General features: G+C 34.6%; 1 protein-coding gene and 1 pseudogene across 2 annotated transcripts; one reads left to right on the top strand and one right to left on the bottom strand.

The window, feature by feature from the left end:
• Positions 1 to 722: 722 nt before the first annotated feature.
• LOC145112545 (putative DUF21 domain-containing protein At3g13070, chloroplastic) lies at positions 723 to 4,312 on the bottom strand (annotated as a pseudogene).
• Positions 4,313 to 8,260: 3,948 nt separating this feature from the next.
• LOC145114938 (mediator of RNA polymerase II transcription subunit 33A-like) lies at positions 8,261 to 15,532 on the top strand. 2 transcript variants are annotated; one of them, XM_079051063.1, is made up of 12 exons: positions 8,261 to 8,738; positions 9,406 to 9,516; positions 9,648 to 9,983; positions 10,375 to 10,679; positions 10,943 to 11,034; positions 11,142 to 11,490; positions 12,144 to 12,354; positions 12,489 to 12,603; positions 12,686 to 12,847; positions 13,209 to 13,854; positions 13,959 to 14,165; positions 14,339 to 15,532. In XM_079051063.1, exons 1-12 carry the CDS (start codon positions 8,449 to 8,451, stop codon positions 15,394 to 15,396), a joined length of 3,882 nt encoding a protein of 1,293 aa, XP_078907189.1. In that variant the 5' UTR covers positions 8,261 to 8,448; the 3' UTR covers positions 15,397 to 15,532. The 2 variants fall into 2 exon arrangements, with proteins under 2 accessions (XP_078907189.1, XP_078907190.1); XM_079051064.1 differs by having other exon boundaries at positions 8,596 to 8,810.
• Positions 15,533 to 16,627: the final 1,095 nt, after the last annotated feature.

Genomic DNA, 16,627 nt, shown 5'->3' with positions numbered 1-16,627 from the left:
AATTACATGTGATTCATATCTAAATTACATATGAGTCACATGTAACTCATATGTGATTCACTTGTGATTTACATGTGAATTACATGTGAATCACATGTAATTTATATGTGAATCACTTGTGATCTACTTGTGAATTAAATATGATTAATATGTAAATTACATATGAATCACATGTAACTCATATGTAATTTACATGTGAATCACATGTAATTCATAAGTGATTCACTTGCGATTTACATGTGAATCACAAGTGAATCATATGTGAATTACATGTGATTTACATGTGAATCATATGTGAATTACTTGTAATTCATATGTGATTCACTTGTGATTTACATGTGAATCACATGTAATTTATATATGAATTACATGTGAATCACATGTAATTCATATGTGATTCACTTGTAATTCATATGTGATTCACTTGTGATTTACATGTGAATCACATGTAATTCATATGTGATTTACATGTGAATCACATGTAATTCATATGTGAATTATATGTGAATCACATGTAATTCATATGTCATTCACTTGTGAAATGGGTGATTATTTTGTGTTATATGTATGAAAAAAATGGTGATTTTGTTAGTATGCATCTCCTATTTTAGTATTTTTGTGATTAACCCTTAAAGAAACTAAATAATTATGATAATAATCTAATTCTCTGACTAAATTAGGAGTTTGTATGCATCAAAATCACAATTTGGGCAAACTTTAACCTAATTAACAAGATTCTTTTTTCTCACCTAATTAACAATATTCTTTTTTCTCCAAGTTTTATAATTTTACAAATCTATGAATATATCATAATATGACTACCAAATATACAATCTTACCAGGGACAAAATAAGTAGGCTTATGAGCAATCTCTCCCACCATAGCAGTTTCCAGCATATCTCCCTTCACATATTTCAAGATAAATTATATAATCTTAATAAATAACAACAACATAAAATAAAATAATTCAAAATCAACTTACTTTCTGAACAAGATCCAACAAATCCATTGTATAAGCCACACCAACAATGTTATCAATTCGTTGCTCAAATACTGGCACCCTATGAGTCCAACTCAACAATTATTAGTTATTTTTAAATAAAAAAATTACTTTTAAAAAAACTGTTGTAAAATTTTACCTAGAGTATTGATGAGTCACCCATAAGTGATGAAAATCAACTAATATTGCTCCAGAATCAACTACAACTACATCTATAAGAGGAGTCATAACTCATAACCTCCTTCACATGAGTATCTTTTATCTCCAACACATTCTCAATCATATCCTGTATTAAATAAAAATTTGAATTTAAATATTATTCTGCTATTAAAAAAAATGAAAACTTGACATGGATTATAAATTTATAATCATGATAATATGATATGCATACTTGTTCTTCTTCCTCAGTGGCCCCCACTCAACTCAGCAACCCTCAACATCAACATGAGTTCATCGTCTGTCACAAATGGCTCACTTTTGCAAAATTTAATTATAAATTGTTAAAAAATTAAATGAAATTTAAAGTGTTTAGTATTTACATTTTGAAAGAAATGTCAAATGGCTAACCTTTTCCCTTTTAACCCAAGAATTTTAAGCATTCCCATTGAAAGAAAAGTTACAACTCTTCCAACTGGATATAGAACAATTGAGAGCCATGCAACTGGACGCACCTATGTATTATTTTAGACATTAATTAATTTGAAATAATATTAAAATGCAAATTTTTTTGTTAATAAGATGCAAATAAATTCACTTACCACAGCCCTAGCAACAACAGTAGCATTATGAACAACTATACTTTTGGGGGTGATTTCAGTGAGAAGTAATACAACAACCTGAAATTAAATTAAAAACCAAATCATTTAGGTTTTTAAGATGAAATTTTCTTGTATTGATTTGAAAATTAGGTTTTGGATACATACAGTTATGACACCAGTTGCAGCACTAACACCAGCTTCACCAAACACTGTTGTTGCTGCTTCAATGAAAAGGGCAGTAGCTCCGATGTTGACTACACTGGAAACAAGATTATGATTGTTAATAACAAGATTTAATTGGAAACGAAAAGAAATTGTAAGGTTTACGTTGTGCCAATGAGAATGGTGGTGAGGAATCGTGTGATATCAGTACGAAGGAGCTTGAAGACGCCATTTTCATCTTCTTTTTTAGCTAGCTCTCTCACATGTGAATAAAATACTATATTGAGGCACCAGTATCTCAATGTAGGTAATCAAAAACGAGACAGAAACCTTCCAAGGTGAAAGAGTGGTGATCGAAGTCTCGGCCATGGAAAAGAAGGCAGATAAACCCAAAAGTGCAACTAAAATCAAACCTTATCAAGAATGAAAGTTACTTCTTAGTATCTACTTCGTCGTCGATTCGATTCATCTGGTTTGGTGACAAATCTCCTAGATCTCCAATCTTCAATCCACCAATTAGATCACCGATTTTAGGCTCTAATTGAATTCCTGATTTCGATTACAGAAGATGGATTGCTAACGTCGGCCGCCATCCTCCGATCACAGAAACGCATCCTCCAGCTTGCTTCGCCACGTAGGCGAAAACATCAAAATCGCATCTCATTTCTCCCAATTTGATTTCGCCTGGTAGTACTGCTCGTAATGCCTGACAACTCTCTCGATCAATGGAATCAGTACGGCGTCGTCATTTTCGGTCGGGTTGTGGTTGTTAGAGACGGAGACAAGTTCTTCAAGGTAGGAATTCTGATTGCAGATCCAACACTCGAAGAACTTATGGAATGTTTCACGGTGAGGATTATCAACATTCATAGCTTGCGCCATAAAAGTTGCGCTGTTGGGCCTGACTGACATTATTTCTAGAGATTGCAAGTTGCAGAACATTGGGTTTTGACGGATGAAGACTTCATCTCCGACGAGGAGGTGGAGGCGATGCGACGATAGGAGTCGGGATGAGAGAGAGAGAGAGGTGGAGGTTGACGTGATTCAATTTGATGATAGGGGTCTGAATTATTTGTTTACTAAAATGGCTCTGATTCATAATAATTATGATGCCCCCGTGTTCTTTTTCTTAAAGTATTTACAAAAACGCCACAAATCATCCTAGCCTTTTATTATTTTGATCTAACGGCTCACGATCGGTTCTCGGGTTCTTGAGAAACTTTGAGTTCTCAAATATCCTTCCTCTCTCTCTCTCTCTCTCTATATATATATATATATATATATATATATATATATATATATATATATATATAAGTTATAAATCTTATAACTTGGATTTATAAATGCACTTGTGTACACTACCATGAGATTTACCATTTTATTAAAGCGATTATCTTACACCTTTACATATATACTTATCAAACATACTCGGCTTCTATAGTAAATACTTTATTCATCGTAAATCATTTGCCTAGTGACTTATCCACGTATAAGTTAGGGCTATTCACTCTCGCTCATTACGCCTCGGATGCTTATCCATGTATAAGATAGGGTGGGTATTTATTCATGTACATTAGTTAATGGCTTTTATAGTGAGGCACTATTCATTAACTAAGTACAACACTTAGTAGACCCACACCTCTATAATTGTTAATCCTCGTAGCGAGATACATATGTATAGATCTATACGGGTTGACACCCCCACATACGGTTACTAGCTACAACCACGACAGTCAAGTCGAAGCAGTTGATAAATATCTTAAGTCATTTCTATGACGTCCAATGAAGCATTGTAAGGGGTACTCTAGTCACATAGCTCGGTTATAGGACTCACTATAAACATTAACTTGTTTAACTCTCTCTCTCTCTATCTCTCTCTTTCTCTCTCTACAAACCATTGAGTTGGTTTCTCTTTATAAAACATTTAGTAAATATGGTTTTACTTACAAATCCAATACTTTTTGGTCATTTTAAAAGTATCATTTCTACATTATCAGAAAACCTATAACTCTCACCAACATTTTGTTGGCCCTCAAAACTACATGTATTCTCAGGAAATCACTAAACATGCATGTCAATGAAGGAATCGTCATGGATTCCAGGCGACCTAGTTTTTCTAGTTTTTGTTATATTTGCCTACCTTTTTAAGGTAATTCTTGTACTCTATTATTATTTGTAAAAACCTTGTATTTAAGCTTCAATATGGAATACAACTATTGTTTTTTATCGTTGTACTTGTGCTATATATCCAAATTTCTTGAGATCCATGAACTACGTCGCACAACCCGACATGTTTCGCCGCCTCGACAGGGGGTGTGACAGTTGAAGAATCGTCTAGCAAGGTTTTTTCCACTCCAAGACTCGCGTAGATTCGCAGGAGGTTTACCGTCATGGCTACAAGGCTCGTTTGGTACGAGTTCATCAATTGTTTCATGACCTTCTTGACAGGATGAGCCTGATGAAGACGTGGAAGATGGAGCTGAAAGGTTTAGATCGTAAAAGGGGAAAGAAGTGTGTCTTCTGGTTTCAAGACATCCATCTCTTAAATAGAGGGTGATGTGTTGCCCAAGTCAACAAAATGTGTCTATGTGGCATGAATTTTGTATACATGTCATTTATCTAAACGCGAGTTGTAACGACAATTAACAGAATACCTTTTTAAAACATTATTAAGCTATTTAAATGACATCATAGGGTCAAAAAAATTGATGACCAATTAAGGGCGGAAGCAAAACTTCGTAGGGTTTTCATGTCAATAAGCCTTTTAATTCGGCCCCCTACTTCTAACACTCGTGTTCCCCCCGTGACTATGATAGCAATTTAGTGTAAAAAATATTATTTGATAGTTAATATTAATAGTATAATCATTTTCAACAACATATTTGTCAAAAAATTTAATATATAATTTAACTCGTATAATGCACAAATATTTGACTAATAGGTATGTTTGCATGTTGTAGTACTTATTAGTTATTACCCGTGATGATTTGCTTATATCGTGATAAGATTGTATTCTTTGGACTCAGATGCGCAATGAATCAATTTTTGAAGCGATTGTGACTACTTCTTACTCTTGACTACTCCTTACTTTTTAGCCAAAGTTTAGGACTTAACCCAAAATAGCCATCAAAACCGTAGGTAATTAAAATGGTCTACTGTTTTGTCCATTACCTACGGTATTGGCTTTAGTATATAAGGAATTTTTTCATAATTCAGTACGAAACCGTAGACCTTAAAATGGTCTATTGTTTCCTCTAAATGAATGGTCTACTGTATAGTAGATCTAAAATGGTCTATTGTCTCGTCAAAAAAACCTAAGGTTTTGAGATTCTTTTTGGCTACTCACTTTAACTCATATTATGATTTTTGAGAGAAACAAGATCAAGAAAAAGAAAACACTAACTTTTACTCTAAAAAAGATCATGTTTGTAATATATACTTAGTACAATAGTCAAAATGCATGAAGTATCAGTCAACTTCTAGCAAATAATAGTCAAATATCCAAAAAAATCCCAAATCCGTAGGTTTTTTGACGAAACATTAGACCATTAAGAGGAAACAGTAGACCATTTTAAGGTCTACGGTTTGGTTTCGTATTAAATTATGAAAACAAATTCCTTATGTACTAAATCCGAAACCGTAGGTAAAGGGGCGAAACAGTAAACCATTTTAATTACATACGGTTTTGAGGGCTATTTTGGGCTAAGTCCTAAATTTTAGCTAAAAAGTGAGAAGTCATTAAAGAATTTGGTTAGATCAATAATTGTCTTTAAAAAAAACACGTTGTGGGTTGATTGGGTTAAAAGACCATACTTAATTCCTTACGATTATCTTACTAGTTTCATTTTGGTTGGAAAAAAAACTTAAAATTAGAATATTTATTTTGTTTTTTTGAGCAAAACTAAAATATATTTGTGATGGGAAGTTGACTTATTAGGGTAATTACCTTTTCGTTTTGTTCATATCTGGGTAACTTCATTTTTTTTACATATTTAAGTAACAAACTTGTAGGAAGGGTTCACATATGACCATTATGACCATCAGTAGCAAGTTACAACATGTCATAAATGGTCATATGTGAGCACTTCCAACAAGTTCGTTACCTAAATGTGTAAAAAAGAAGTTACACAAATGTGAACAAAACAAAAAGGTAATTATCTTGATAATTCAATTTTCCTTCTTTTTATTCTACCTTCTAATTTTGATTTTGGTATAAAATTTAACATAAATGGTAAATATTTTTAAAATCGCACAATTTTGGTAAATATCTTTTTAAAATACACTACTTTTGTAGAAAAAAAAACTCCATAATTGACGGGAAAAAAGTCATCGTTATTTTATAGAATTTTATTGTTTAAGATATCAAATATAAAAATTAAAATGTGTTAGAGAGTAAAAATACTATAGATGGAGATCAATAACATTAAATAGAACACAGTCTTCAATGAAGTTTGCTCAATGTATTACAAGAATTTAAAATACAAAAAATCGAAGTAGCTTTTATCTACATCAATAATATTGCTCTTATCTCGTGTATATATATATATATATATATATATATATATATATATATATATATATATATAGTTAGGATCAAATGTGAATCATAAATATTGTGTGAATGTGTGACCAAATTCTAGCCACTAGATTAAAAGAATGAAGAGATGTGATTTTAAGGTACATGTTAATGAACATAGATTAGCATATACTATATAACTACAATAAATTAATTGTAATGACAAAATCGTAAGAATAGTTAACAATATATATGGAATGTGAGATTTCATGGAATTTAATATTAGTTTCAATTTACGTGATCTGCAATATGTTTTTATATAATTCTCACAATGCATGAAATATGTTTCATTCTTTAAGAATCATGTGATTTAATGAAACATATTTCATTATTTCATTCTTAAAGACTCGGATAATTTCATTCTTGGTTTTACATATTCATCACAATATTTTTTGTATAGTCCTCACAAAGTACGAATTAAAGAATCGGAAGATTTCAATCTTTAGGAAAATGCAAAGATTAAAGTATTCAAATTAAAAGTTCATGAAAAAAGACCAAATCAAATATTTTAAAGTACAAATTAACATTTTTTACTATCATCTGTGTCACATTCTTTTGCATTCCATTCTTTTAGAATAGGTTTCAATTTTGTGTTCATTCTTCAAGATTCAGTTTCAAAACTACGTTCTTTACAATAATCTTTCGTTTTTCATTCTTTAAGAATCAATTTTAGTTTTGTTTACCATTCAAGAATCTTTATCTGCTGTCAATTCTTGAAGAATTAATATCTTCTATAGTCCATTATTCAAGAATCATGTTAAATTTACTAAACTATTAATTGGTTAAGCTACATTCCTAAAAAATATATCTCTTTAGAGTATTTCAAAATATAGCTCATCATTGATACCTTTTTTTTGTCATATTATTTATTTTTAGTTAAAATAAATATATTTCTTTCTTTGACAAAACATAAAGTTTTGAGTATTACATTTTAAATAATTATATGTATATGAGAGAAATAACAAAGAACGTCACTACTCTAATACCTTAAAACACCATAGAAGTAGAAAATAAGATATGAATGTAGTTTGATGCGAAGTAAATTGGAGGACAAATAACAATTTTGAATCATTAATTAATTGATTTATAAGGAAAACACAAAGGGAATATACTGTTAATAAAATAAATTGGATGTGACTAAGGGGTGGATTTAAGAACAGAAAACTCATCGAAGCAAACAATTTCCCCTTCATCTTCTCTTTAAGCATCCATATCTTACTCGCAAATATAATCCCCATCAAATTTTTATGGCGACTTCTCAACTTTTGATGCTTCAAGATAATGTGAGGTCACTCACGATTGTTGTGGTGGCTAATGGTAGTAGGGTAGGGTTGTGGTGAAGTGTGGCGATGATGAGAGTGGTGGTGATCTTGGATTGTGGTGAATGTAGTGACGTGAGTTGTGCTACAGATCCATAATTATAGGTTTTATTTTTGGTTAGTTATTTAATTGATTATTAATTATTGGTTTGTTAATTTGGGATAATAAATTAATCTATTGTAAAATTTCAAAATTAATCTTATGAAATGATTGGCCTATGATTAGTTATACATTCATAAAATAATTAAGATATATATATGAACACTTTTAAAAAATTCGTTACCAATGTATGTTGAAAAAATGAATTTACCCAAAGGTGAACAAACTAAAAAAAAAAAGTAATTATCTAAGTTAATTTCCCTATTTGTGATTAATCAACTCTTTTTAGAGGTAGCGTCTAAAAGATGAAGCCACCATATATTTCTGTTAAAAGGCCATTTTCAGTTGCCCATTTAAAATTCTGATATTCAAGTACTTTTGTCTGCCACCACTCCCTCACTTCCGTGTGCCCATCCACCCACGCCTTCACCATTGACTTCCAAAATTCATATCATTTTACACACATCAAACCCACCCAACAAACTCTCCCTTTCCACTTTCCAAGCTTCTCTAAGCAACATATGCGGTTTTAAATGGCGGTGTCCTTAGGGACCTTCAGTTATAATAACAGGCTATGGGACTCTGTCCTTGATTTAACGAAGAAATCTCAGGATAAAGGCAGTGATCCGTTGATATGGGCGATTCACCTTTCATCCCAATTAAACTCGGCTGGTGTCTGTCTTCCTTCCACAGATTTAGCAGACCTTTTAGTTTCTCACATTTGTTGGGAGAACAACAATCCGATTTCATGGAAGTTTCTGGAAAAGGCGTTGATCTTCAACATCGTTCCTCCTTTACTTGTTCTCGCTCTTCTATCCACCAGGTTTCTTCATATCGACTTAATTCCTTTCACAATCTGATTTCCAAAAGCGAATTTCGATTCTCGAACTCGAAGGTTTAGCGATGATGGTGTTTTGAATCTCTTCTCATCACTCATGGTTTTCTAGTTTGATTTTGGTTCCTTGATTTCAAGTTTCAACATTGTAATTATCTTCAGTTTGATCCTGATTTGTTCGAATTTAGTTGTGTGGGTCCCTCATGGAATCAATCCAACCGGTTGACTGATTCCACGAGTCAAAAATTTCAGTATTTTCTGAATCATTTTCACGCGTTTTGAGATCATTTGAAGTTGAAGTTGATCTCAATTTTGCGATGCACATATTTGTTTGACTAAAATTTCTGGGATTCTTTATTGAATCGGACAAAATTAATAAAGGATCTGTGTCGTTTTGTCTGTTTTTTACATGTGGGGTTCTTATGTTCATCAAGTATAATTAATTGCACTTTGAAATTTTGCTTACTTCACTTTCCCAATTTGGAAAAAGCAAATCATAGTACGATTATATCTGTAATAAATATCGACTAAAATTTCACATGCCATTAGCTTTATCCTGTTTTGTTAATTTGATCCATTTATGCGAGAATTAGGGCTCAATGTTCTTGATACATCAGATCGAACTACTTGACTAAATACTGTTTAAATTGAACAGGGTTATTCCTATGCGACGTGATCAACCAGCAGCATTTCGACTGTATATGGAACTCCTTAAACGACATGCTTTTAAGCTCAAATCACATGTAGAATTTCAAAATTATGACATGTAAGCTTTCTCTCTTAATTCCCTCTATTTTGATATCACCTCTTTTACAATATGTATCTACTTGTCATTATTGAGAATGTATGTTTTAAATATTGGTCTGAATGTAATAAACTACTAACTTGTTGATGCAGGATCATGAATTCAATAGACAATGTTCTCCATCTTTCTCAGATATTTGGTATGCAAGTGAAAGTGAATGATCCTGGGAGTTTGCTACTTGAGTTCATCTTTTCAGTTGTTTGGCAGTTAGTAGAGGCAGCATTAGGAGATGAAGGGTTGTTGGAGGAAAGAAAATTTAGATGGAATGTAGCTCAAGATATGGAATTAGATGTAGGTTATGATGGAAAGAGGAATGAGTATCATGAGATGTTACAAAGTAGAAATACTGTAATGGCTATTGAACTCATTGGACTTTTCCTTCAAAACAAAGTAACTTCAAGGATTCTTCTTTTGGCACGCCGAAACATGTTAGAACATATTTCCTTTAACACTTTTTTTTAACATTTAAAAAAAAAAAAAAAAAAACTCGAAACAAGTCAAAAGATTTAGGCCTTGTTTATCACAACTGACATGATATGACATTGAGACTGATGTGAATGAGACAAAATTTCTACTCTTTTGCCCAACCCAAAAAGATGGGACATGGACTTGTACTTGTTATCTTGTCTGTGCAAAAAGACAAGAATGCCCTCCTTGTCTTCATTACTGAAAATAGTCCTAGAAAGCTTGTCTAATCACATCAAGTCCCAAGATTCATTGGCCCCACAAGTTTCATTCGATTTGTGATTTTTGAAGGGTATTTTAGGTATTTGATGAATAGTTAAACATTTTTCTTAAAACCATGAATGTTTTACTCAGGCCAACACATTGGAGAAGTTTTATCCAAGATATAGAGGTTCTTGTTGTAAATTCTTCATCACTAAGAAATTCAAAGGTGATTACACCAGAAATTCTTCTTCAATTAATATCAGATGATCGAAAAGTTGTGTCAGAGGAAAATAAATCAAGTTACTTGCAAGAAATCCACACAGTAATGTCTTCATCTGCTGGTCTTTCTCATAAAATCAGTGGTTCTTCTCTATGGATTCCTCTTGATCTTGTTCTTGAAGATGCAATGGATGGCTCACAAGTTGACACAACAAGTTCCATTGAAATCGTTACACGTAATTCCATTTTTTTTTTTTAGTTTTTTTTTTCCACTTCCTTTACACAGGACATGACACAATAGGTTGTACTGTGTTTGATATACATTGGACTGGGAGTGAGACAGGTGTCAACGAGACAAAAATTGCAATTATTTGTTCCACCCAAAAAAGTTAAACAAGGTGTGACAATGACTTGTTATAGTTCTCTTGTTAATAGCCCTAAAAAGCTTGTACAATGTAAAAGACGTAAATGCCCTTCTTATCTGTATCTTCTCTTGTAGGTATTGTAAAAGCTCTTCATGCCTTAAATGGCAACACTTGGCATGAGATATTTCTTGGTCTTTGGATGGCAGCTCTTCGACTTGTTCAAAGGGTTTGGATTCTCATCAATTTAGTCTATAATAATATAATTAATTTCTTTTTCATCATGAAAACTCAAAACTATTAATTAATTTTGTACATTATCTTATTTTATTTCAGGAAAGAGATCCCATTGAGGGTCCTATGCCTCGTTTGGATACTCGCTTATGCATGTTATTGTCAATTACAACTCTAGTGGTTTCTGATCTAATTGAGGATGATGAAACCCCATTACAACACAAGTTAAATAATCAAACAATAGAAAATAATAAAGAAACACGTCGTAGGGACTTAGTATCATGCTTACAGAGTTTGGGTGATTATCAGAGCTTGTTGACACCACCTCCTTTGGTTGTTTCTGATGCCAATCAGGCTGCTGCAAAAGCAATGGTGTTTACTTCAGGCATTAATATTGGTAGCAGTGCATATCTTGACTTCATTGACATAAAAGATATGCCAATCAACTTCTGTAAGTCACATAAATCACTAATAGACCCAAAAAAAAAAAAAAAAAAAAAAAAAAAAAAAAAAAAAAAAAAAAACTATACTACATATTTCTTTTCTTTTTTCATCACGTGTTGTCTGGATAGATTATGTTTTGAAATAGATTATGTGTTGAAAAATATTCAAGAAAATGATGGCCCACTTAGCGAAATGTAAGGAAAAAGTAAACGAGGGCAAATTTGTAAAAAAAGATAGGATTTAACGAGGAAAGCCTTCTTCTTTTGACTTTTTTCTACTAAGTTGTTCTTTTTCCATTAAGTCAAAAAGTAACACACATATATAGCTTAGTGGATTTAGTCTCCCTCCCAATTAAGTTAAAAGGAAACAACACCCTATGGTGTTGTTTCTTTTTTACTTAATGGGGATAGTAATTAATCTAGTAAGCTATATATGAGTGTTTCTTTTTGATTTAATGGAAAAAGAACAGTTTAGTAGAAAAAAGTCAAAAGAAGAAGGCTTTCCCCGTAAAATCCTATCTTTTTTACAAATTTGCCCTCGTTTACTTTTTCCTTACATTTCGCCAAGTGGGCTGTCATTTTCTTGAATATTTTGTTACAATATGATGATGCTGTTAATCATACATGATCATAACCAATCTTCATTGTTCTTAATATGCAGCTGGAAACTTGCACCATTTGATAGTTGAGGCTTGTATTGCAAGAAATCTGTTGGACACGTCAGCGTATTTCTGGCCAGGTTATGTGACAGGTCACATGAACCAAATACCTCGTGGGGTCCCTACTCAAGTGCCTGGCTGGTCATCATTTATGAAAGGAGCACCTCTTACTCCAATAATGATGAATGCTCTTGTTTCTGAACCTGCATCAAGGTATACAAATAAAATGCCATAAATGGCTAGTCATCATTTTGTTTTGGAAGCCATGATATGAGATGCACTTTTGTTTAGATTTAGTGAACGAAAAAAAAAAGCAACTGAATTTAAGCTAATGGATTTGATGGAAGCTTAGCAGAGCTTGAAAAGGTGTTTGAGATTGCAGTCAAAGGATCAGATGATGAGAAAATAGCTGCTGCTACTATTCTCTGTGGTGCCTCTTTGATTCGAGGTTGGAATGTCCAGGTAAATTTATTTGATAATCTACATTCAAAACAATACAATGCAATAATTTGTTGATTGATTTAAAGAGTCATGGTAATTGCAGGAGCACAGTGCTTATTTCATTACAAGATTGTTGTCACCTCCACTACCTGCAAACTATCCAGAAAATGACAGCCATCTCATAGCTTATGCTCCCATGCTCAATGTCCTTCTAGTTGGTATAGCACCCATCGACTGTGTCCAGATTTTCTCTCTACACGGACTCGTAAGTTCAAATTTTTAAAATTATACCATATGCCTTGATACTTACTCTATCAGACACACATAGTGTCTAGTGCCTGATGCATATCTGCATCAGGCACAACATCACAATATGTGCCTAATACATACTATATCACACAGTATGTATTAGGCACAGTGATACATAATGTATCACATAATGTGTCTGTTGCAGTCAGATGACTGACTACATCAGGCACAATGCCTGATACGCAGACATACATTGTGCCTGAAACATTATGTATTACGCACAATACTATGTGTGTTGTTACAGAATGTATCAGACATATTGTGTGTGATACTTACATATATAAATAGCATGATTTACGTATGTTGAGGTTTCTCAGGTTCCACAGCTGGCTGGTTCTTTGATGCCACTCTGTGAAGTATTTGGGTCATGTGTACCAAACATATCATGGACTCTCACCTCAGGGGAAGAAATTTCTGCACACGCGGTGTTTTCAAACGCATTTGCACTTCTCTTAAAGTTATGGAGGTTCAATCATCCGCCTCTGGAATACGGAGTAGGAGACGTACCTCCAGTAGGTTCCCAACTCACTCCCGAATACCTTTTACTAATGCGGAATTCCCAATTAGTCTCTTCTGGATACGAGGATCGAAACAGAAGACGATTATCCGCAGTGGCAAAAACGTCATGTCCGAATCCTATATTCCTTGACTCTTTCCCAAAATTAAAAGCATGGTATCGACAACATCAAGCGTGTTTGGCTTCTACACTTTCTGGGCTTGTTCATTCCCCTGTTCATCAAATTGTTGATGGCCTTTTGAATATGATGTTTAGAAAGATAAATAGGGGCCAGCCGTTGAATTCCGTATCGGGAAGTAGTACTTCGTCTGGACCTGGTAGTGAAGATGTGTCTTTAAGACCTAAATTTCCTGCTTGGGATATTCTAGAAGCTGTCCCTTTTGTGGTTGATGCTGCTTTGACGGCTTGCGACCATGGCAGACTGTCTCCACGTGAGCTGTGTACAGGTCAGATAAAGTGTTGTCTGGATAAATGATATTTTAGTTAGCATTTGAGTTCCTTCCTTTTGTATGTGTTGTAATTTTATAGTTTTTTTTTTTTTTTTTTGCAGGGCTTAAAGATTTGGCGGATTTTCTTCCTGCATCTTTGGCAATCATTGTGAGCTACTTCTCAGCTGAAGTGTCGCGTGGTGTTTGGAAACCGGTTTTTATGAATGGGACAGATTGGCCAAGTCCAGCTGCAAATCTTTCAAAAGTTGAAGAACATATCAAAAATATATTGGCTGCCACCCGTGTTAATGTTCCTAGCCTTCTTGCAGGTTTTTTCTCTAACTTACGTATATGCCCCTCATTTATTTTGAGTTACTCACTAAAATCACCACATATTTCAAAACTACTTCTCGGATTCACTAAAATCACCATATATTAAAAAAAAATCGCAAAGTATTGTGTGATAAATCAAAAAATGATATTTTGTAACTATCTTTTTCAGGAATAAGTTCCCCAGCTACCCTACCACTTCCCTTAGCCGCCTTCGTCAGCCTGACAATAACCTACAAACTCGACAAAGCATCACAACGCTTCCTCAACCTCGCCGGCCCCGCCCTAGAGTCACTAGCCGCCGGTTGTCCATGGCCATGTATGCCGATCGTCGCCTCCTTATGGACCCAAAAAGCCAAAAAATGGAGCGACTTTTTAGTCTTCTCATCTTCCCGTACAGTTTTCCTCCACAACAACAGCGCCGTCGCTCAACTCCTCAAAAGCTGCTTCACCGCCGCCCTCAGCCACAGCGGCGTCGGAGCACTTCTCGGACACGGCTTCGGCTCCAATTTCTACGGCGAAATATCTCCGGTAGCCCCCGGATTCCTTTACCTACGCGTCTATCGCTCCATCAGAGACATCATGTTCCTCAGAGATGATATCATCTCGTTGTTAATCGAATCTGTGAAAGATATAGCTTCGAATAGCAAAACGAAAGGTAGATATGGACAAGTTTCATTAGCGGCGAGTTTGACCAAGGTCAAACTCGCAGCCCAATTAGGTGCTTCGATTGTGTATATCTCCGGAGGTCAAGGTTTAGTTCAATCTTTAATAAACGAAACCCTACCTTCTTGGTTTATCTCCGTTCACAAAACCGAGGTAGAAGAAAGCACAAATGGGGCGATGTCGATGCTACGGGGATACGCTTTGGCCCATTTCACGGTGCTGTGTGGGGCGTTTGCGTGGGGGATTGACTCGCGGCTATCGGCGTCGAAGTGGCGGCCGAGGTTTCTAGAATCGCATATGGAGTTTTTGGGAAGCGCGGTTAACGGGAAGATAACGCTTGGGTGTGATTCTGTTACGTGGCGGTGTTATGTGACGGGGTTCGTGAGGTTGATGGTGGGTTGTGTGCCGAATTGGGTGGTGGAAGTTGATCGGGAGGTTTTGATGAGGCTGAGTAAAGGGTTGAGGTTATGTAATGAGGAAGAGCTTGCGGTTGGGTTGTTGGAGGCTGGTGGTGTTGGGACGATGGGTGCGGCGGCTGAACTTATCTGTCAGATTGATTCGTAGTTTTTTATTTTGTAGAGTTTGATTTTTTTGATTTTGTTGTTTGGAAGTTTTGTAAATTGTTGGATGTAGATGTATATTGGGTTTTTGTTAATGTAGCGTATTTATGAGAATCTAGGAAAGCTAATGTTTGGATCAAGTTAATTCTTCGTCTTTGATTTATGAGAATCTAGGCCTTTACAAATCAAGGCTATTGGATGAATTTGATCCTAGCCTCCTAGGGCATGATGAGACACAAATAGTTGAGTACTCATTTGAACTAGATTCATGACCTTATACATATTTTTTTGTTTCTAAAACATGTTCATACTACCGACTTTGTGAAGTATACTTTTGTTGAATTCATTTGTTTGTGATAAATCAAAGTTGGATATCATTAAGCTAGAGGGATTTTCGACTTCAAAATCTTGTTGTATCCGCGATGGGAGCTGATACTGCCACGGTTATTTTTTATTTATCCATATACTTTTAAAGACAATGGACAATTATGCCCCTCTAAGCAATTCTTTTGTAATAAATAAAAAGCGTAAATTAACCCACCGCTTTCTTCTTTCCTTCCTTTTCTTCATCTATGCCTTTTGCACCATCAAATGAATCGTTGTTAGGAATCTATTGTTTCATATGAGTACTCAATAAACTTCGATAGTAACCAATAATCTTCGCTAAATCGATAGAACATTGGATTTAACTGATTGTTTGATGAGGGTCCAAAGACCTGGAATGGAGTTGACGAATAGACCCAAGAAGGTGTAATAACTGGCAGTAGAATACCCCAGGGTTGTGAACGACATCGGCGTGGGGTGTACACACATGTGCCATTTTCTCACTCTAGAGAAACAGTCATCTCTGATCGATTCCATGCTCATCCAAAAGTCCCTTCCACCACTGTCCCCGTCGTCTTCAAAAAACCCTCCTACCCCAGCCGATAGAAAGCACCAGATCAGAAGTTTGTACTCGTCACCGAAGATGAAAACTCAAAGAACTCTTAAGCCAATCAAATCTTCAACTCTTCTGCATCAAATCTTGAAAACGTAGAACCCCATGGACCAACAAATCGGATTTTGAAAGGGGTTTTGATTTTGGTACTTACAAGTAGTTTTTTGAAGACAACATTGTCGATTTTGCTGGTGATATTGAAATGGTTTTGCAGTTGATTTTCATACTTACAAGCGGGGTTTCTTGAAATGGTTGTCGATTTTCACAGGTGGCGGAGAGGGAGCAGTTTACGACGAGG

The sequence above is a fragment of the Lactuca virosa genome, chromosome 5 (genome assembly GCF_052849685.1).
Source record: "Lactuca virosa cultivar CGN04683 chromosome 5, Lactuca_virosa_CGN04683_v6, whole genome shotgun sequence".
In the NCBI taxonomy this organism is placed as follows: Eukaryota; Viridiplantae; Streptophyta; class Magnoliopsida; order Asterales; family Asteraceae; genus Lactuca; species Lactuca virosa.
Note: the sequence above shows the minus strand (reverse complement) of the source record. Positions and strands in the feature narration are given on the sequence as shown.